The 21752-nt window shown below is 37.6% G+C and overlaps 1 protein-coding gene across 6 annotated transcripts; it reads right to left on the reverse strand.

Moving 5' to 3' along the window:
- Positions 1 to 3768: 3768 nt before the first annotated feature.
- On the reverse strand, positions 3769 to 20963 carry LOC144050487 (SHC-transforming protein 1-like). 6 transcript variants are annotated; one of them, XM_077563795.1, is made up of 14 exons: positions 20787 to 20963; positions 20660 to 20686; positions 20257 to 20596; positions 18027 to 18097; positions 15434 to 15494; positions 13353 to 13469; positions 13084 to 13137; positions 10721 to 10772; positions 10516 to 10642; positions 10071 to 10242; positions 9549 to 9621; positions 7749 to 7845; positions 6681 to 6828; positions 3769 to 6597 (listed from the first exon to the last, which is right to left on the reverse strand). In XM_077563795.1, exons 3-14 carry the CDS (start codon positions 20587 to 20589, stop codon positions 6469 to 6471), a joined length of 1434 nt encoding a protein of 477 aa, XP_077419921.1. In that variant the 5' UTR covers positions 20590 to 20596; positions 20660 to 20686; positions 20787 to 20963; the 3' UTR covers positions 3769 to 6468. The 6 variants fall into 6 exon arrangements, with proteins under 6 accessions (XP_077419921.1, XP_077419922.1, XP_077419920.1 ...); XM_077563796.1 differs by lacking the exon at positions 20660 to 20686; XM_077563794.1 differs by having other exon boundaries at positions 20257 to 20683.
- Between the last annotated feature and the right edge of the window lie 789 nt (positions 20964 to 21752).

Below are 21752 nucleotides of genomic sequence, written 5' to 3' on the forward strand. Positions count from 1 at the left end.
TCACTATTATTTTTTTTCCCCACTCATGTACACATAAACCGGGAAAAAAAGTTTTGGGGGATTTACATGAAAAAAGTTTCAACAACGTGAAAATTGCACAAAAATTTGGTGAATTTTAACGCGTGCACATGCCACTGTAGAGTATACACTGCTGAAATGCTCTCACATGTTAATGAAGCACTCATGCACACAACACTGAAATGCTCTCATGCACACTACTAAAATACTTTTGCATACACTCCAGAATTTTTTCACTCATACACATACACATATAAGGCTGAAACTCACACCACTCACAATATAGAAATGCTCTCACACACACTCACAAACACTCCAGGTTTTCTACTCATATATACTGCTAGAACACTCTCACACACTACTAAAAAGCTAACACGCACATTATTGAATTAACCCCCCCACTTACAACACTAATTACACTACACTTAACTGGAACAATCTCACATTCTCTACTGCCCCCGCTCATATACACCACTGAAACACTCTCATACAAACACACTATTGAAATGCTCTCACACACTACTAAAATGCTTTCATGCACACAAATGAGATGCTCTCATAGTAACAATTGAAACTATTTCACTGACTTATTTATTTTTTTCTACTGGAAAACTCATACACACATTACTGATTTCCCCCCATTCAAATACGCTACTGAAACATTGCTGAAATAATCTGATAATGAAACTCTCTCACACTTAACTGGAAGACTCTCACTCACACTACTGAAATCCTCTCACACTCCTCTAAAGTAAACACATCTAATAGCATATACTCAAATAAGCATTTCAGTAGTATGCATGAGATCATTTTAGACCTGTGTGAGAGGTAGTCCTAAAATATTTTCAGTTGTCTTTATCTTTGTTGTACTTCCAGAAATGACTGATTGATTGAAGTTAATTTGATTTTAAAAAATAGATCGATCAGGCAAATGATGTCCTTGATCATGCTGGGGAGTTTTCGCTCTCTCATAAACAAACAGAAACACACTCACACACCCACACCATCTGCGGTGATTGTGGCCAACACCAACTGAGTGTATACTCCTTTAGCTGAGACACTTGGCTCAGCATGGCCTCACTGGTTCCTGACTTGTCTAACACACACACACACACACACACAAGCATGCACGAACACACGCACACACAAAAGCGGTGTACCGTCTTTGTTATTGTGTTTACAAAGGCTCACATGACTCCTCCTCTTCCTGTCCGCGCAGGAACATGAGCAGGTTTTGTGCCATGAGAGTAAGTAAGTGTTGCCAGTGTTGTTTGGTTTCCTTCGAGATGTGAACTCTGAGCGACTCTGATAACATTCAGCCGAGGAACAATTTCATGCTCTTGTACTCTGGGCCCTTTTATGACTCAAATTGTTCCATTAAGGCGCTGGAGAGTCTGGTAACACTTTGTCATATTTGTATATAAAGCGAAGCCCTCGAGTCAATTCTGCAAGGGAATCGGAGCGCAACTTACACACACACACACACACACACACACACACACACTATGTCATAAATTAAAGTCGGGTTTGGAGGGCGGCGGGGGTACATGTGTATTACTGTTGACATTAACAAGAGGAAATATATTCCATCACTGGTGCTTTTTATTTGAGACTGCCAATCATACTGAGTATTCTTGCATGGATGGGATAGGCAACAAGTTTAGGCCTTGAAGTCCTCTTGCTATACACACTGCAGATCCTATACTATATATGATGAATTCATCCAATAGATCTGCAGTGGTTCTCAAACTTTAACACCGAGTACCTCTTAAAAAATACTGCGTTCCAAGTACATGGCCAAACACAATATTCTGTAAAACAGTTATGCTTGAAAGATTTATGAGCACACTGTATGGTGAGAAAAAGGCTTGATGCCCATAAAAGGCAATTGTTTTGATATTTTCAGAGGTTGAAGTTGACATGAGTAGAGATGTTAATGTGAATTTTGGTGGCAATTAGCATTTTTGTGTCATTAAGCGACGTTGAGCTTTTGTACATTTACAGTTGTGCTCATACGTTTACAATATCAGTTTTTAACTCATTCACTGCCATTGACGGCTATAAACGTCAAAAATTAATTTGAACTATTTCTATTCGTATAACATTTTTTTCCACTTTTGTTAACAAGAGTATGAAAATGTACATTTAGAACAGATATAAAATTTGTGATTAATCGTGAGTTAACTAGTGAAGTCATGCAATTAATTACAATTAAAAAAAATTGAATCGCCTGACGAGATGATTATTAAAAATCATAAAAATGTTACCCTAAATTTTTTTTTTCCCAGGAGAGCTCAGTATTGTTCATTCGATTTGACTTCATCATTGCTCTCCTTTAAAAAAAATTTTTTTTTATTAAAAATAAAAAATAAAAAAATTGTTACCCTCAATTACTCGCATGACTTCAATAGTTAACTCACGATTAATCACAAATTGTATATCTGTTCTAAATGTATAATTTAAAAAATCTAGGTTTTCATACTCTTAAAAAAAAAAGTTAAACTAATAGAAAAAGTTAAAATGATTTTTTTTGACGTGTATAACCGTCAATGGCAGTGAATGAGTTAATGAGTCACAGATTAGCTGAAAACATTTTTGGCCTTAAATGAATGCAACATTAATTTAGGTCTTAAACTGCCACTTCACTCACAAAAGGTAAGACTTGCTACCACGCAAACTGTTTTGACATCAGATCATCAAACTGGTAAGGGCTACCTTAGCGCACAATGTTTTTCTAAGATTCCTTCATTTAGAAGAACAATGCTTTTGCAACCCAGCAATTCTTGCAAAATGTTAACGAGGCCTTTTCATATTTTATTGTTGTTAAATTAGATCGCTTTTGAAATAGATTTGACACAGACATAGTAAATTTTATGAAACAAAGTCAGTTGTTTCCCACATAGTAATGTAGCTCTTCAGCTTAAACAGCTGCTGAAACACGCAAATGTGTCTTAAAAAGGACGCTGAATCATAAATAGTGAAGAAAGTGTTATTATTTGTTGAGACTTCAAATGCTGTTACAAACACTCAAAATCCAAACATACAAAACTGACAAAATGATCTGTGCTCTGAGTGTGCCAGTACATGACATTTAAATTGCTTATCAAGAATATCTAATAAATGCTTTATGGAATGTCGTTTGAGCAATTACTTTGTTTCAAGAATATCAAATAAAGGCTTTCCATACAGCTTTCTGAGCATTTTTTCCTATATCCTTGTATTTAAAATTCATGCATTAGTATACTCTTACTAGTAAGATAATTCAACACACTAGTTGAAAGGTTGTGTCTTACTATGCTAGAGTCAAAACGACGAAACAGCATTTTGGTGCTACTTGCGAGGTACTGGAGGCTACTAGTGGTTCACACATGGCTCCTAGTTGGGCCGAGCAGTATTACTAGTGAAGCATAAAGTTGAATTGCTTACTAGACAAGTCAGTGCACTAGTAGAACAAACTCGACAAAGTGCAATTTCTGGAGAAATTGTTTGGGAATGCTGGATAGCTGAATGCTAATATTTGAATGCATGTGGTCTGCTTAATTATACCAATAATGTTAAATGACATTGGGGGGGAAATAAATGTTGTTGGAAGCTGCTGAAATCAGAAAATTGAATTTTGGATTGCTACTGCCACCCGTGGCCAACAAATGAAACTGCACACTCCCCTTTTTTTTCTTTTCTTTTTGTATTTATTATAATGCTTTTATTAACACAATTCAACACAACTTTACATTCTAGAACATTTGAACATGTCTTGCAAAGATACGTGACAAAAGTTTTGTTCTTTTTAAAGATGGTACAATGCAAGAAAAATAATAATAATAAGATAGACATTTCACAAGAAAACAGGTCAACAATGTTTGGATATTACACAAATGAAGCATCATAGGAGAAAAACATCCAAGAAATTTGACAATTTACTGCTTTTCTTATCGTTGATTAATTTAATAGCTTTGAAAATGGATTTCAATTCCAGAAGAAAACACACAAATCTGGGGTAGGACTTGGAAAATTGTTGTTAGTATAAAGAATAACAAAATTAAATACATATTCAAAATTATTGTTTTCTGTGTTACTATAGTAGCAAACGACATATTTTAGATCAAGATCGTAAGGGGTTTTAGAAGTTTTTAAGAAGAAAGCCAAACTACTCCCTCCTTCAAATACACAATGCGCACATGACGTCCCATTCGCAGACTGAGTGCAGGAAATTCAAACCCGAATCCAGTCTGAAAACTATTGTCGAAAGTCTTGCAGGAGTTACGATACGATACGATACGATACGATATACTTTTATTTTCCCCGTGGGGAACTTTTTCCTGGACTCCGTTCCCATTGTGAACAAAAAGCTGAAAGCTGAAAATATTTATTAATATAGAAAAACACTTCATGTCAAAAGACATTTATTAAAATGGATGTTAAATTTTGGGATTAAATTAATTCAGAAATTAAAAAAAAAATGTTTAAAGTGGGAATCGAATCCTAATCTTCCACATACCTATTATTAGCTTTAACCACTCAACTATCGAGCTTAAGAGGATCAATCTCGAAGGGGGACGTCATTGATATGGAATTGCTTACCGTTCCAATCTGATGCTCTGACGTGTGTGACCTCCCAGTAAGTGACTGACCACCAGTACCTGACATGCAAGCTGACCTTTGATCCTGGTGGTGAGTCGTGCTTTCGGGCGAGGTCCCTGTGACTCAGAGAGAATCCTCAGGGACGTCACGAAGCTGGGAATGCACTGGGAGTGGAAAGAAAGGGGCTGCGGGGGTAATAGCGAAATGCACATGTTCGCCGTCGATTGTTTTGGGATGTCTGAGTCTTAGTTTGGCGAGGACACAATCAGATAAGGAGTAGATACTATTATTGTGTGTAACCTTTGCACAGCGTGAAGGCACACGCGTTTGACCCAGCAGAGGAGACACTGCAAAGTCATGTGGGAAGTTTAGAAAGCATGCAAATGTTGTGATTATATCACAAGCCCTCCCTTAGTTGCTCTCTCCTGATAATAATCAACTACATAGTTTTGGCTACTTATACTTAAAAATGTGACAAAGTGATAACATGTTTGAAAGCGACATAAAGTGTAGCAATTATGTCGATGTCATAATATGGTCGCAAGTACGCAACAAACAGAAATTCCAAGTAGGGTCATGGAAGGTTTCAATTTTCAACGTGTTGAATTTACTATGAAATACAGTAGCGCCATCATGTGGCTAAGAGAGACCCTGAAAAATGGACCGTGGGACATTTCAAGAAAACAATTTAATCAAATTCAGCGCAGAGGGGAGACAGGAGACTAAATAAACACACGCAAATTACACAACAAGACACACCTGGGGCAAGACACAAGTGGCTGAGGGCACTGATTGGTTGACACGAGGAAGGGCAGGATTACACTTAACAAGACCAAAGGAGACACACAAGGAAAAACAGAACCCAAACATGACAGTACCTGAAAAACATTTGTTTGAAAAAAAACCACATTCAAATCAGACTATTGAAAGCAATACTATTTTTAAATATTCTTTTTTTTTAAATATATAATCGTATGACACTGACAGTGATCTCATCTTGATAAAGTGTGTTTCTAAATAGGTGCAAAATTTCTTACTCATGTATAGGTACTTAATTTAAACATTTTAACTTATAAACGTGGAACAGTGTCGAATAATCAAAATCATGTTTGCTGTATTGCTGTTCTTAAGCATTGGAATTGCACAGGTGTTTAAAAAAACAACAACTAAACAATGAATATAATGTATTGTAATAAAATTACATCTGAAAATTACCTCCTAAATCCTTTATTTATTTTTTGTAACCAATATGAAGAATAAAGTATTATTTATAATTTTAATGATCACAGCTTACGACTGATGAAATCCCCAAATTCACCATCTCAAGAAACAGTAAACATTATTTCTAATTAAGTAGGAACTGGACTTCTGACAAGTATTTTCAGTTTTACTTTCTGAATTCCATCTATCCGTTTTCTAAACTGCGTTTTGCAAGTGATCGCGTGATCAAACTAGCATGCAATCGGAATTCATGGTGGCAAAAACAACAATGGTGATTGTGCTTAGAAAGTCAGACAGGCACAAAGTGGATGCCATAAATGATATTTGTACAGGGAAAGTCATTTTCGACCCAATGGAGTTCCAATTTGCCTTTATGTCGAATCCACATTAATAAAGTACACGACTAGAAAAGTATAGAATACATGCAATGTGTAATTTACAATCAAATTGACCTTTATATTAATAACTATGAGTTATTTAGATAATAATAGGGATGAAAACTGTGTCCTTATACTAGTGCGCTTAATTGTCTTACTACTGAGGACAACGAGCACACAAACCTTGCACTGACTATGATGGATATGGAATAACTGTTGAAATGGACGTCCATCGTGATTACAGATGTAGAAGAGCGCCTCCGTGTTCATGTTAATGTCTTTGCAGGATTGGCTGTTTGAGGCAAAGCTGGTTGCTCCCGGTCACGATAGGTATCTGGCTGTGCATGTGGAAGTGGACCAGGTGACCCACACTACGAAAGACCTGGTCACATGTCCGAACCTGCTCACACACACACATGTACAGAAATGATGAATTTTTACGAAGCTCGATTCAAGCTCGTGTTTTGTGTTTGTGACACCAACCTGGCCGTGCGGATCGACCAGCAGCAGGTGTCGCACCGTGGTTCCGTCCATCCCGCTGAGCACATACTGACCGCGGACCGAGCTGCTCTCTCGAACCAGGAAGTCTCCATTACAAGTGAGAAGTGACTCGGCCCGCTCTCGTTCTAATCTGAGTAAAGGATTGCGGTATTACAGGAATGTTGAAGTCATTTATTGATTTTACTACATGCAATATGCATATACAGTGATGTCTTGGAAAAAAGACCTCAAATCATCTTCCCCCATTGAAGTGAATGGAAACGGCATTAATCCGTTCCAGCCTCCACCCTGAGAAACTAATAATTTTGTATTTGTGTTTTTAACAAGGAACAGCTTTCATGCTGCATCAATTGAATGGCCTTTGTGTAGCTCTTTATGGTGTACTCGCCTTGGCCACCTGGGGGCAATATAAGGCAGACAGACAGATATACTGTCAAAGGGATACTTGACTCATTGAGCCATTTTCAGCAGTGAAAAGTTAATATTTTGTCCAGAATGAATTTGATAACTTCATTATTTTTCATGCACAATTAATACCTTTAAAAACTATTTTTTCCACTTGCCGTCAACTGAAGATGACATCACCTGTGCTGAGGAAGTAGGTAACAACCAATCATGGCTCACCTGTTTTCTGGGTTTGGTCAGTAAACTGAGCCATGATTGGTCGTTACCTACTTCCTCAGCACTGGTGATGTCATCTTCAGTCGACAGCAAGTAGAAAAAATTGTTTTTAAAGATATTAAATGTACATGAAAAATAATGAAGTTATTAAATTAATTATGCACAAAATATTAACTTTTTACTGCTGAAAAAGGCTCTGAGTCAAGTATCCCTTTAATTGAAATGTCTCAACTCCTCTCTCAGCTCATCAGTGTGACATTAAAACGAGCTGTTTTACGCAGAGGATAAAGAATATGTCTCCAAGAGTACTATTATTTTGTGTGTATCATGATTTAATGCTTAGTGTGCCTGCCCTGGCCACCATGAGGCACTTTAATACTGTATAGCGATGCAAAAACAAGGAAAAGCAAAAATATGAAAATAACCCACCTGCCATGAAACCAACCCTCCTCCTGGATCAGGTTCTGGATGTGTGTTTCACAAGGAGAAGAACACTGTTGACTCCACATCTCAGACTCTAATAGGTCTAAAGCAGAAGGTTGGAGGAAATTCACAACAATCAGTGATGAGAAGTAATGAAGTACAAATACTATGTTACTGTACTTTAGTAGATTTCCAGGTCCTTGGACTTAAGTTAAATATTTTTCGGACAGCTTTTATTTCCTATACTTGAACACAGAAATATGTACATTGTAGTCTTTTGTCAAAATAGTCCAACTTTGTAGATGACAACGCGACATAATAAAAAAACAACTTTGTTTTAAAAGACAGGAATAAAGAGAAGTAATGTCAAATGTGATTGATTTTGTTTGTTTGAGATCTGTGGGACTCAAATAAGTAGTGTGAGCGTGTGTCATTAATGTGTGAGAGCATAAGGTGTCAAAACAGGGATCGCTACAAGGATGATGAATGTCATGACGTGAATGCATTTGTCATGTGCTAGCCTAACAACTTCCAGCTTCTGACATCCAAAATTTCCCTTTCTAATCTGAAAAAAAAAATGTGCATTTTATTTAGCTCACTACATTAGCAATACAATGGAAACACTTTGCTTTGCATAAGAGCCAGCCTAAGCCAACACTAGCTTTTGTTTTGCTTTTTTCATTCTACCAAGTTATCAATATGGGTATTGTGTATAATTGACAACAAAAAAAAAAATTATTAACTCATTCACTGCCATTGACGGCTATAGACATAAAAAATTCATTTTAACTATTTCTATTAGTTTAACTTTTCCCCCCCACTTTTGTTAACAAGAGTATAAAAACCTAGAAACATTTCTTTATTGTACATTTAGAACAGATATAAAATTTGTGATTAATCGTGAGTTAACTAGAGAAGTAATGCGATTCATTATGATTAAAACTTTTAATTGCCTGACGCCCCTAATTTTGAATAATCTTTTGTTTGTTTTTTTAAAAGAAAAGATTATTAAAAATAACTAAACATAATTCAAATTATAAAAAAGAAGAAATGATTCAAATTAAAAATATATATTAAAATATTTTTTTAAAGAAAAGATTATAAAAAAAATGTAAAAAATAACTACAATTATTTTTTAAACATTATTCACAATAAAAAAATTAAGTAAAAAATAATTAAAAAATAATTAAAATATTTTTATTAATTTTTTAAAAGAAAAGATAAGGTGTAAGGCGATTAATTTTTTTTATCATAATTAATCGCATGACTTTACTAGTTAACTCACGATTAATCACAAATTGTATCTGTTCTAAATATACAGTCATTTTTTCCCTAGGTTTTCATAAAAAAAATTTAACTAATAGAAATAAAATTAATTTTTGACGTTTATAGCCGTCAATGGCAGTGAATGAGTTAAGGTACATTCTACAGTCTTACTTGCTTTACTTTTACTTAAGTAAAGGGGTTGGGTTGTTACTTTTACCAAATCTTTTTTTTTTATGTGTCTATATAGTATACTTCTACTTAAGTATACAGAGTACTTTTGCCACCTCTGACAAATTCACTTGTAAATAATAACACAGCTAGCTGGTTCATCGATGTTTACACCATGTTCCTGGCGGCCAAAGATCCAACGGTTTGCCTAAAACGTAATGCGGCATTTTTTTAATCTTTTTTTTTTTCTGTATTCTAGTCTTGTCACTGTAAGTGTCGTCAGTTTTCATGCAACGGCTAATGTCAAGGCATTGTAACGTTCTGCAGTGAGAAAAGTAGAACCAAATATGGATCTGGACTTAAGAGGCGTACCTGTTGTTTGAGCATCTTTATCCCGTGTGATGGAACAATTCTCATATAGTGAAACACAAGGAGAGGAACCAACCTGAAACAATAAAAGGAGAGTCATTCAAACAAACAAAAAAGCCCAAAGAAATTTACCGTGAAATAAAAAAATCCATTAGTTTAATATTAATTCTACAATATTTAGTTTAATTGATTTTTTTAACCTATTGGCAATATCTCCAAAAAATAGGCAAAACGACGATAACAAGTTGCGTGAGAGAAAATCTTTTTGAAATTTTCTGTTTCTGCTTGCATAATTCAATTAATCATCAACAAAGAAAATACAGTAGTCTATTTTCACAAATAAAATGATTACTTAATTACAATGTAACTCTTATCACAAGTCTCACTAATCAAAAACCTTCATTTAGTCAACAACTCCATCCATCCACTTTGATGATCATTTCTCCTCTTCATTCGGGTTCCCGGTGAGCTGGAGAGAGGCAACGTACACCCTGGATTGAAATGCCGAATTGTTTTTATTGTTACCTTTTCCGCCTCTGCCCTTGTGACCCGCGGGTCGTCTACTCCGCCAAAGGGTGACATCTTCCCCGGAGTCACGTTGTAGTAGTGATGATGTTGACAGTTATCGTCATCGGCATCTTTTGGCTCCACTAAAGTCTCCGCCGGGATCCATTTGTTGCACATTCTTCGTGCTGATCTGAATCAAGATTAATTATGATCTGAATTTCTAAGAACTCTCTCGGGAAATGCAGTCTGTGACTATCAAGTTATCATTTTGAAATGTTACATGATAAATGAGGAATCTTATTGTCTAATCGGATTAATCTGTTTGTAATGTCATTTTCCTGGAAGTAACATTTGTCGAAGTAGGAATGGTTTAGCTTTTTACAGCGAGGGTAAATAAATAAACAAACTGAAACACCAAGCAACCAACAACAGGAGCAGACACAACGTTTGCCACGACGCAGACCTGGGATCAGTGGAGACGAGTGACGGCGCGGGACAAAGAAGCTGTTTGAACCGAGAGTCAAAGGCCCAACCGATGCTGCGGATGACCTCGGCTGCTCGGCCTTGCGGACACTCCAGGATGTGACAGGCTGGCACATAGACAAAAAAAAAGTATGGATACAGAGAGCAACATTGGGATTGGAGACAAAAGCAAGGATGCAATGTACCTCTTTGATTGGCTTGATCTTTGGCTACATATGCAATGTAGTCTTCCATGTCCTGCAAACACATTAATGCAGCAATGTGTGTCAGTATTTTAGTGCAGTGTTTCTCAAACTTCAAACTTGATAATGAGCAACATAAAAATGAACAGCATAGCAAGCCCATTAATTAAAAATAAGGCTATTCCTCTATATATAGACACATACATATATATACATAATTACATACATACATACATATATACACATACATACATACATACATATATATATACATACATATATATATATATATATATATATATATATTAGGAATAGCCTTATTTTTAATAATGTGTTCTATTGCTATACAAAGATGATTAAAGTCTCTTCTTTCATCAGGAAAAAAAAAGTATATTTCTATCTGCTTCCGTTTTGCAGCAATGAGCAAGTTTCATCATTATTCACGAATCTATTTAGGATTCTGAGTAATTTCATTTTTTTTTTCAACATGGTCCTGGTTCATTTCCTATGCTCTGCTGCTACCTGCTGGCCGTTTGTCTAATAACTGCCATTTTTTTCAACTGTTCTTTGCGGGTGAGAGGCCGCATCAAAGCCTTCTGTATGCTTTAGCATAAAAAAACAAAAAAAATGTATAAATACGTCTTTAAGACTCTAAAAACATTTAAAATAGAACGTATTTATAAGTTTTTGGGAGCAAATTAGTTAAATATAGGGCCTGAACTAGGGCCCGACCAATTAATCGGCTGATTATTGTCCTTCAAACATCGGCCAAAACAATCGATCAATTCGGCCAAATGGCCGATTATTTTCCCTTTAAAATTTAACTTACAATAGAAGAAAAACAAAGTTTCCGACGCTGTGAAAGTACCCTGAATGCACCATTTTGCTTGCATAGTACTAGCAACTAGCAAGTGCTTTGTTTCACTAGCCTAGCGCTAATGATAAAAGTGAAGGGAAGATCCCATTCAAATACTTACAGGAAGTTAGCATCGACTTCGGGAGTGTTTTTTTTTTCAAGCAATGAATATTCACACACAAATGCTGTGGGAACACAATTTTATGCATTAAATACATTTTTTTAAATAATCGGCAGATGAATCAGTAAATTGTATGTTTTTTCTACCAAAAATCGGGCCCTTAACTGAACAATATGTAGTGTGCTAGATTTCAAAATAAGTTTAAGGTGACTGTGACATTACGCACGCACAGATTAGGTATTTATGTCAGTTTCTATTCTTTAGTGTACCACTTGAGGGAGCCAGTTTTGAAGACTCAATGATGAAAAGCAAAACAAAAACTACTATTTTTGGAAATAGTCCAAAAACAGTTTCAAATTTCTGTGCTTCACCCTTTCTTTTTCACTTGTTCTTTTACTGTACGCATGTATTTGAGAATATAGTAACTACTGCTCTCATTTTCTGTAAAATATGTCTACTTGCTTGTAGCATACATAGAACTTTTTGTGGCCTAAAAAATGATATAAGCTACCAGTGTCAAAGATACTGCTATTAGCCCAATTAAGCTAGCGAGGCTAACCACTAGCTCACCCGCCACCCGCATACTGTATTTTCGTACTCTCGGACCCGCGCAGATGTATGACGACCGTGTGGTGTTGTTAGCCAGAGAGTTTACTGTTGGACAGAGCGTTAGAGGCCGATGACGGCAGCAGTCATGTGAGTGGAAGTTCTCTGTAAATCAGCTGATTGGAAGGCAAGATTGCCAAAAACATGTGATTAGGGATTTGTTGACTTCAAGCTTTCAATGCTCATGCTCTGTAGTAAAGTGGCCTCACCAGAAAGTTGACTCATCGGTTCAACCCCTAACTTGTAAAATAATTGGATTTTAAATCTGTTTGACATTATAGATGTAATCAAACACAAACTCTGTGAAAATGTTCTTATGTACCTGCTTATCGATTTTGAAGACTTCTTTGACCATAAATCAGTCAGCAGGTTGTAATCTTGTGCTAATTAGCCTTTGACAGGTGCATCCAGAAGCATTTAACCGACAAGTAAAGCAAGCAACAACAACAAAAAAACATATTTAGCAAGTCGAATTTGAGCCACATGGCAAGCTGCTGCTGCTGACATAAGCACTTTTGATTTGCGCATCTAACAATTGGCCTACAGTGTAGACAACTTGGGATGAACTTTCCAATTTGTGCCATTTGTAAATCATTTTGTCTTGGAGGGAAGCAGAAGGATGCGAGATAAGAGTAATTGCTTTAAAGACAGACTCTGCAAGGGGAAGATCGCGCTGGTGACCTTGCAGCGCAAATTATTAAAGGATGTCGAAGATTTAGGCTGGGAAAAAAATGACTCGTTAGCAGCCAATCGTGCACGTCTCACGTGAAAATACAAACATACCGGATCTCCCCCTGAGGCGAAGGAAATTGCCTGGATGGAGTGCTGGGCGATTCTCTGGGAAAGAGAAAGGGACATACAAATGTATGACAGAACTTTTTTTTTTTGGAGAGCTCAGTATTGTTCATTTGGTAATTTTACCGATTTGACATGTCATCATCATTGCTCTCTTTTTTTTTTTTTTATATATATATATATATATATTTTTTAATTAATTTTTATTCCAGGAAAAAAAAAAAACTTGTGTGGGTGAGTTGGGTTCAAGTGCTTACCTGCGAGGATGCAGCGAGAAGCGTGAGCGTGTCTGCGGAGACGCTGAGGATGATCCGCCGGCCCGAAAACTGCAGGTTGCTGCGACCCAGAACACAAGACAGCTGCTTGTGTCCAGGCTGACCATGACACACAAAAAGGGGTCAGTTGTGCAAAGCTCTTTCTGTTTGTTTGTTTTTTCTGTGAGTGTGTGTATGTGCGTGTGTCAGGGGCACAATTCAGGAATACCTCTTACTACTAAATTTCTTTTCATCCTCATACACAAGTAAAATGTATGTATGCTCACATAAAACTGAAACTAAAACACTTTCACATGCACACACGTTTGTCTTTGTATCTTAGTGGGGACATTTCATTGACATAATGCATTTCCTAGCCACCAAAAGTCGGCCCCCACAATGATAGTTAAACTGTGAATAAGGGCCCCATAATGTGGCAAAAACAAACACTCTGATCCACACTACTGAGACATTGTCACACACAATACTGAAACTCCCTGGTACTGAATGGAAATGCTCTCGCACATTAACTCATTCGCTGCCATCGACGGCTATAGACGTCAAAAATTCATTTGAACTATTTCTATTAGTTTTACATTTTTCACACTTTTGTTAACAAGAGTATGAATACCTAAAACATGTTTTATTGTATTAGAACAGACATAAAATTTGTGATCAATCGTGAGCTAACTAGTGCAGTCATGCGATTAATTACGATTAAAAATTGTAATCGCTTGACAGCCCTAATTTTTACTAATCTTTTCTTTAACTAAAAAAAAAAGATTATTAAAAAAAATTAAGAAAAGACTATTAAAAATTAGGGACATCAGGTGATTAAAATTTGTAATCGTAATTAATCGCATGACTTCACTAGTTAACTCACAATTAATGGGTTAGGGTTAAGGTTATATCTGTTCTAAATGTACCCCCAAAAATTCTAGGCTTTCATACTCTTGTTAACAAAATGGGAAAAAAATGTTAAACTAATAGAAATAGTTCAAATGAATTTTTGACATCTATACCCATCGATGGCAGTGAATGAGTTAATGTGTGAGAGCATTTCCATACAGTACCAGGGAGTTTCAGTATTGTGTATGACAATGTCTCCGTAGTGTGGATCAGAGTGTTTGTTTGTGTTTGTTTTTGCCACATCATGGGGCACTTATTCCCGCTTTAACTATCATTGTGGTGGCCGACTTTTGTTGGCCACCACAAGTTCAAACCTCTTTTTGAGGGTCAAAACTTTGGTTTGAATTGGATTTTGGTTGGGGTTAGGCAATTTGAGTTAATGACACACTCTCACACAAACAACAAATGCTCACAGCACACTACTGAAACTTGTAAACACACTACTGAAAAACTCTCACACATGCTAGTACACCCTCACACATTAGTGACACACTCTCACAATCACACTACTGAAATACTCTTACGGTATATGCACTTCTAAATTTCTTTAAAACGTGCTACTGAAACACTCACACGATCCTGTGACACCCTGACACTACCTAAATGCTCTCACACTAAATGACACACTCTCGCACTCAACACTTGAAACTCGCAGTCACGCTATAGAAATGCTCTCACACATTACTGACTTAATCTCACATTTAATGACACACTCTCGACCAAACATTTGACACAGTCACACTTATGGTACCTCATTAACACTTTTACACACACAATACTAAAACACTCTCACACGCCAGACTGAAATGCCCTGACACTCCCCGGAAATGCTCTTACACATAAGTCACGCACACACCCACAATAAAATTTTAACTGAAATGCTTTCACACAACTACTAAAATAATCACACGGTCACACTACTGTAATGCTTTCATACACACTACTGACATTTCTTTTGATCTCACATACAATTGAAATGCTCTCAGAAATATCATTGATATTTTGTTGTTGTATCCGCAACTCTAGTACAATGATCTTTTTTTTCTTTGTTTTTTGCTCACAACACTACTAAAAGGTACAGTAATACAGTACAGTGTAAGAGCACATTTGGGTATATTATATGAATGTATTTGTGTATGATGTGTGAAATGCTCGCGTGCCGGTGTGTGCCTTACACTCTTTGTTTTCACTGCGGTCTTTGCTGTTGTCCTCTTGCAAAGTCTGTTGATTGCCTCTCTGCACAACACACAAAAATTGTACACACATAGGCCCTTTAAAACAAAATAATGTAAATAAAATATGTTTGCTTTTTTTTTTTATCAAAAATTGAAATCTGAAAAATACTATTAAAATAATGTCATGTTTTTTGTTTTATACCATAATATATCAAAAACTCAAAAAGAGACATACTTTTCACTGCGCTTTGCTTATAGCATGTGATTTGAGAAATTAAGATGACACAACAATACAAAATTATTTAACAGTTAGAGTTTGACAAATCACGCTGCTCTTTTCAGATCTTTGATCATGTTAACATTCTGGCTACGCTGTCAAAAGCCATCAGATGAGTTATCACATGTTCCCATCCATCCCGAGAATCCGGCTGAGTCAAGCAAGTTAAAACATTCTAACACATTGTGAACTCTCGCTTTTTATGCAAACGTTCTGTCATGTAACGCGTCGTCAGATTATAGATTCAACTTCCCGAAAGTGGGTCACGTGTTACAAAGCGCCACCTTGCTCCGTTGGAAAATTCAATTGATGCTTACCCAGTCACGAGCCTGCAAAAGTAACTCAATAATATAATCATATTATAATATAGCACAGAGTAGCTGTATTTTGCTGTAAAATATTTGCATTAACTGCCAACGTGACTGATTTAACATGACAATATGAATTAACTGTCTGTTCAAAGATTTCAAGATGACAGAAATTGTATTTTGGCCTGTAAGAAGGAGCAGTGGCGTGCAAAAGACAGCGGATAACCCCTGAAAAAAAGTCCTCCCCCCAAACTCCTCCCATTGGCCCCACCCTCTGCACGCCCCTGATAAAGAGAAATGTGTCTCTGGCATTGCCATGGTGACATGAGAGGACCTGTTTAGTGGTCTGTAATAGGGGTGGGACACAAAGTGGGTCAGAACGCTCCGGTACTACATACCGGTAAAAAATTCTGGACCGGAACGATTCGGTACGGTGCTTCCGTCCCGAAAATAAGACGGCAACTGTCAAAACCCCGTGTTAATGCCACACACGCATCTCCAAGAACAACGTCAGATTTACAAGTCTAATAAAGCGCTTCTGAATTGTTAGTGTGCTCGTGTAGCGTAATCCGATATTCATTAGTTATTTAATATTGGGTTATGCCCACTGGCGCCGTTTCAGTGTAGCGATGTGATGTTCACAAATTGAGTCTTGAGACAACCGGCTTTGACATGAGCATAATACAGCAAATAGGTGAGATTTTAGCCATTAACGGAGAATATGTACACCCCCCCCCCCACCACCACCACCCCAAAAAAAAAATCTGCAAAAATAAATAAACTTGCAAAATTAGTATCAAATACTTAAGTCACTAAATCAAATGTATATTATTTTAGACCTTTTATCTTATATGGTGGTTCTTGGACTTTTGAGTGACCCTACTTAGCTATTGCTCTGCTCATTTGTTGTCTTGAGTTCCAAGCGTCAAATGGTGACAAACTTAACAAAAGGACGCAGATAGCAAAAAAATCTTCCCCAAAAAATAAGTCAACTGCTTGCCTCAAGCTGTTTATTGCCATTCCCATAAACAAAGAGAATTACACAGTAATCTATTCAACCAAATCACATATGTCCGCTAACAGACAGGCTAACAAAACTAGCATCAGTGTTGCGATAGTTATAATTTTTTAAGTAATGGATTTTTGAACACAGACAGTGGAGCTAACATGTGGGCAGACATCATCACAATTCTTAAAGGCATACATTCTTTATCATCTGCGAAAAACAAATATTACAGCAGCTTACATCGTCACGTAGTTGTGAAACACTTCATGCTTTATGCATGTCTGCTTTGTACTGCCCCTAGTGGCCAAAGCATGCACACCAGAAAGAGTGCAAACTGTTTAATTCTTTATATTCTATTTGTGTTATTGTTATTGTGTGTTTTTATAAAATACAATACTATAGGATGCTATTTTACAACAACAAAAATGTGGGTGTTTTTTTTTTTTTAGGGAGCGGGGGGGGGGGGGGGGGTGGGTAAAGGATGAAGGATATTTGTCTGTCAAGGCACTACTGTATTTTGCCTATTAACATACCCAATAAACAACCATGAAAATTAAAGACTGCTAAAAAAAAAAACAATTGTGAGCAAACATACCAATTCAGCAGGGGATCAAATGATTATTATCCCTCACTGTATGCTTGTGATTATACCGTCTGTCTGTGTCTCTGACTTTTTCTTGGAAGAGCTTTTCTTCTCCTTGAAGACAAGCTGCACATAATGGATTTAAGTCTTTCTCTCTCTCTCCCTCTCCCTACTTCCTCTTTCGTAATAAGTGTATGTGAAATCATTAGGAGGAAATTCACCTAATTGGATTTTCTGGCCAATTTCTTGTGCAGTAAACTTGCAAACAGAGGTTGCTATGGTCATGTCAACTGTGGCATCCTGCAGTGAGACGTCACAGGAGAACGATGTCACACGTTTCATTTACTGTCTCTTCCTCTTTGAGATGTTTTTTTTTTAGGAGTGCACGGATGCAAATATAACAATGGGTAAGAACCTACCTTGTTACTTGCTTTCTTGTATCAAAGTCGAGGGTTCTCATGGACTGGGTCACCTCCACGCTACCCATATACTGAGAGAGAAAAGCACAACAGAGTTACTGATTCAAGTGGGAAAGACAATCTTAGATGGCGTTATCACTAAAAAGTATATTTGATTTTGTTGTACGGTAAGCCACTGTAAAATTATGCACAATTTGAACAATGCGCTTAAACATACGAAAATAAAAAGCTTTACATTGAATCAAATGAGGATTGCGCATTAAAATTAAATACCAAGCAGCTTGGGAGCAGGATCTTCGAATTAGTTTCACATTCAGTGTGGCAAAAATCCATTCGTCATTGAGTGCGAGGGACTCTCTTATCCAGTTCAGAGGGTCGCAAAGAGTGTATCTTCATAATCATAAATCCAAACTGCCGCATATCCACAGTACTCTAGTATTGACCTTACTTGTTGTGATCGATGGAAATCGACAGAAGCCACTTTGATACGCCTGTTCTGGCTCTGCCACAAGTATTTGTTACGCATTTTCCGTCACTTGGGGTAAAAATGACCGTATTCACGTGTTACATTTTGGGATTCTGGCTGAGCGATTACAACTACCTGCCAGGGCTCAGAGAGTTGTCGCCTTCTGCTTTTGCAGCCTCTCTACAGAATCGCTTTGGATTAAAGAGGTTCTGTTTTAATTTAATGTGTAAGGAGGTACTCTGAATGGGAGTTTCATCGGGTGTGGGGGTCTTTTTTCATTTTTTTTTACTATTAACATGTATTTGATATATTGGTCTATATGTTTTACATGCTGTCTGTGTGACAGCGGAGAAAGGGTGGATTGTGTTTTTGTTGTTGGACACCTCTGTGTATTATCTATAAATAGATTCAACAAAAAAAAAATTGTACCAATTATACCTAAATCAAGTCCTCCACAGTGAAATACAACTAAACTCAAATGGGTTTTTAAACAAATGTTTATAATTATGTAGAGTGGGGAGAATACAATCCATCTTTCACTTTCATTTGAGCATTTATTCGATATTCTTGACATCCGGCTTAAGGTCCGTGTACTGGTACACTCTTTGTCCTCACTAGTCAAACGATTCAGCACAACAAGAGAATGACTATGTCTTACTACTACAGTGGACCCCCGCAATTTGCAAATCACGAGGAAAGGGGACCCGGCTGGCCCACGAATAGTGAAAGTCCACGTATGATTGACACCCATTGAAATGCATTGAGGGAAAAAAATGATAATACAATACATTTTTAAGCCTCCCCCCCAAAAAAATAAAAAACATTCAATATACGTTTTCCATGAAGATTGTGGGTTGAAGGGTGGGAAGCAACAAACAAATAAACAAATAAAAATTGCAAATATGAGTGAGTGCCAAAACGCGAGTAGGCGGGGGTGAACTGTATCGTTTTTACCGAGTTTAATCTTCTTTTCCCATTGAAATAAGTCAAAATGCCATTAATGTTTTAGCCTTTAGCCTAAAAATATTATAACGTGTATGTTAATTCACTTTTAGCACTCCAGTTAGTACAAGCACCAAAAGCAATGCAACGTAAATGCTATTTAGCATTAGCATTAAGCTAGAGCTGAAAAGCTAAGCTATGTGGTTGTTTTAAATAAATAAGGTGTAATTCTCTTTGTGTAATGTTTAGTTTGACAGTAAACTTCAACTGAAAGTGACAATAAACAGCTTCAAGCCTCTTTCTGGAATATATATAATATATATATTTTTTTTTTACTATTTGCCAAACTGCTGCTTTCAGTTGAGTTCACAGCCACCATACCGGTCGTGTATCTCATGCCTGTGCTTGCAAGTCAAAGTGAAAGTCTCTCTTAAATCAGGTCATCACTGCTATAAAACAGCAGAACATATACGGCTTCACACACATACACACACCGGAATCAAGAATCAACGTGTGCAAAGGTGTAAGTTGTGAGTAAGTGGGAGTGTAAAGGACATACGTGTGCTTGTTGACACTCGCTGCGAAGAAGACCTACACCTCATCATTAGGTTCTTGGTTACCAGTTTCACGCACACACATATACACTCACACTAGCAGCAGAGATGCGTCGACGAGCGCAGAGCCAGGATGAGTCACTACTGCCTACACAGAAAGCTGTCTGAATGGAGGGCGTGAAGTGTGTGTGATGGTGGCTACGGAGTATAGCAGAGTGTCACCCCAAATGACCAAAAGGCTAAAAATCCAAATGTTAGTGTCATGTACCTTGATGTGATGGTGGACCACCCTATGGACCACTGAAGAGCACTGCTTGCATTTGTGTCGAGCGCAAGAAGGACAGCTGACCGTCCCGGGAAAGCTACACATGCAATGGAAGGTGATTGGTCGTTTTGGAGGATTGGTCACACTCCCCTCTGGGTGCCTATCAACGCTTTCGGCCCCGGGAGGCCCACTCAGTCCCTGTGGGGGACTTTGCGATGGGACGTCCCTTGTGGCGGACGGCGCGTCGTGGGAGAAATCAGAGTCAAAGTGAAGCGACCAGTCGTCCAGGGATGTTCTTGAATCGTGCAGACGGCTGTATTTAGTGCGCTTCAGCATGCTTGGACTAGGGAGAGGTAAGTTCAAACACATGCAGCACGAGTAGAATGTCTGACTGTACAAGATAGACCTGGTTTGCGTTCTGTTGTGTGATCTCCTTAGAAAATTAGTGGATGGGAAACAAGATTGAACTAGAATTAGAAAGCAGTCGCATTACTGCTCAACAAACTGGGTTAGGGTGCAAAAATGGTACTCACCAGCATGCAACATCCCATGTAGTTTAAAGTCCAGGCTGCTTCACTAAAGTGAAAATAAAAAATAAAATAAAAAATTGAAGAGGTCACCTGTCCTCGACTACTTTCCTCCCCTGTTCTCAGCGCAGCTTTATGAATGAACTGGAAGCTCCCGTTTGTGAATGAGTCGCTGTGTGCAGATGAGCGTGTGAATGGAGCAGACGAGAGATTGACAGGCAGCCCCCGGTTACTCCTCCTACTCCACCCCTCCCTCACCTAAAACTACTGTCCAATCACAGGAGGGTTGAGTGACTCATGCTGTACGCACGCATGCACGTACACACAAACACAAACACACGTACACGTACACACGCACGCAAGCACACGCACACGCACGCACGCACAAACACTTGTCTTTGTATCATCGTGGGGCCATCTCATTGACATGATGCATTTGCTAGCCCCTTCGCCTAACCCCAACCATCCAAAATGATTGCCTACCCCAATTCCTTATTCTAACGTCCTCAACCATAAGCCAATTCAAATCTAAAGTCTAAAACCAAATCTTGACCCTCAAAAAGAGGTCTGAAATTGTGGGGACCACCAAAATGTCCCCACAATTTCAAGTCGGTCCCCACAATGGTAGTTAAATCTGGAAAAACACGCGTATATGGGCCACACAATGTAGCAAAGACAAAAGCACGCGCACACAATTTAAGATACCGAGAGTGTTTTAATTAATTTAATTAGACTGCTGTATACTGGCTACGTTTACACCGCATGATGTAATATCCAATTCGTTATTATTATTTTTGTAATCCTTTTTTTTTTTGTAGCTGTACAAAAAAAGTAAAGAATTGTAATTGTGAATTGCAAACGTGAATTAATACGCATGCAAACAAAACACAACGTCATGTGGCTGTGTGTTTACAAAAGGAGCCCGTGTGTAGGTCTCATTCCTGACACATTTGAGGCCAATTAGGATTTACG

The sequence above is a fragment of the Vanacampus margaritifer genome, chromosome 4, assembly GCF_051991255.1.
Source record: "Vanacampus margaritifer isolate UIUO_Vmar chromosome 4, RoL_Vmar_1.0, whole genome shotgun sequence".
Lineage (NCBI taxonomy): Eukaryota > Metazoa > Chordata > Actinopteri > Syngnathiformes > Syngnathidae > Vanacampus > Vanacampus margaritifer.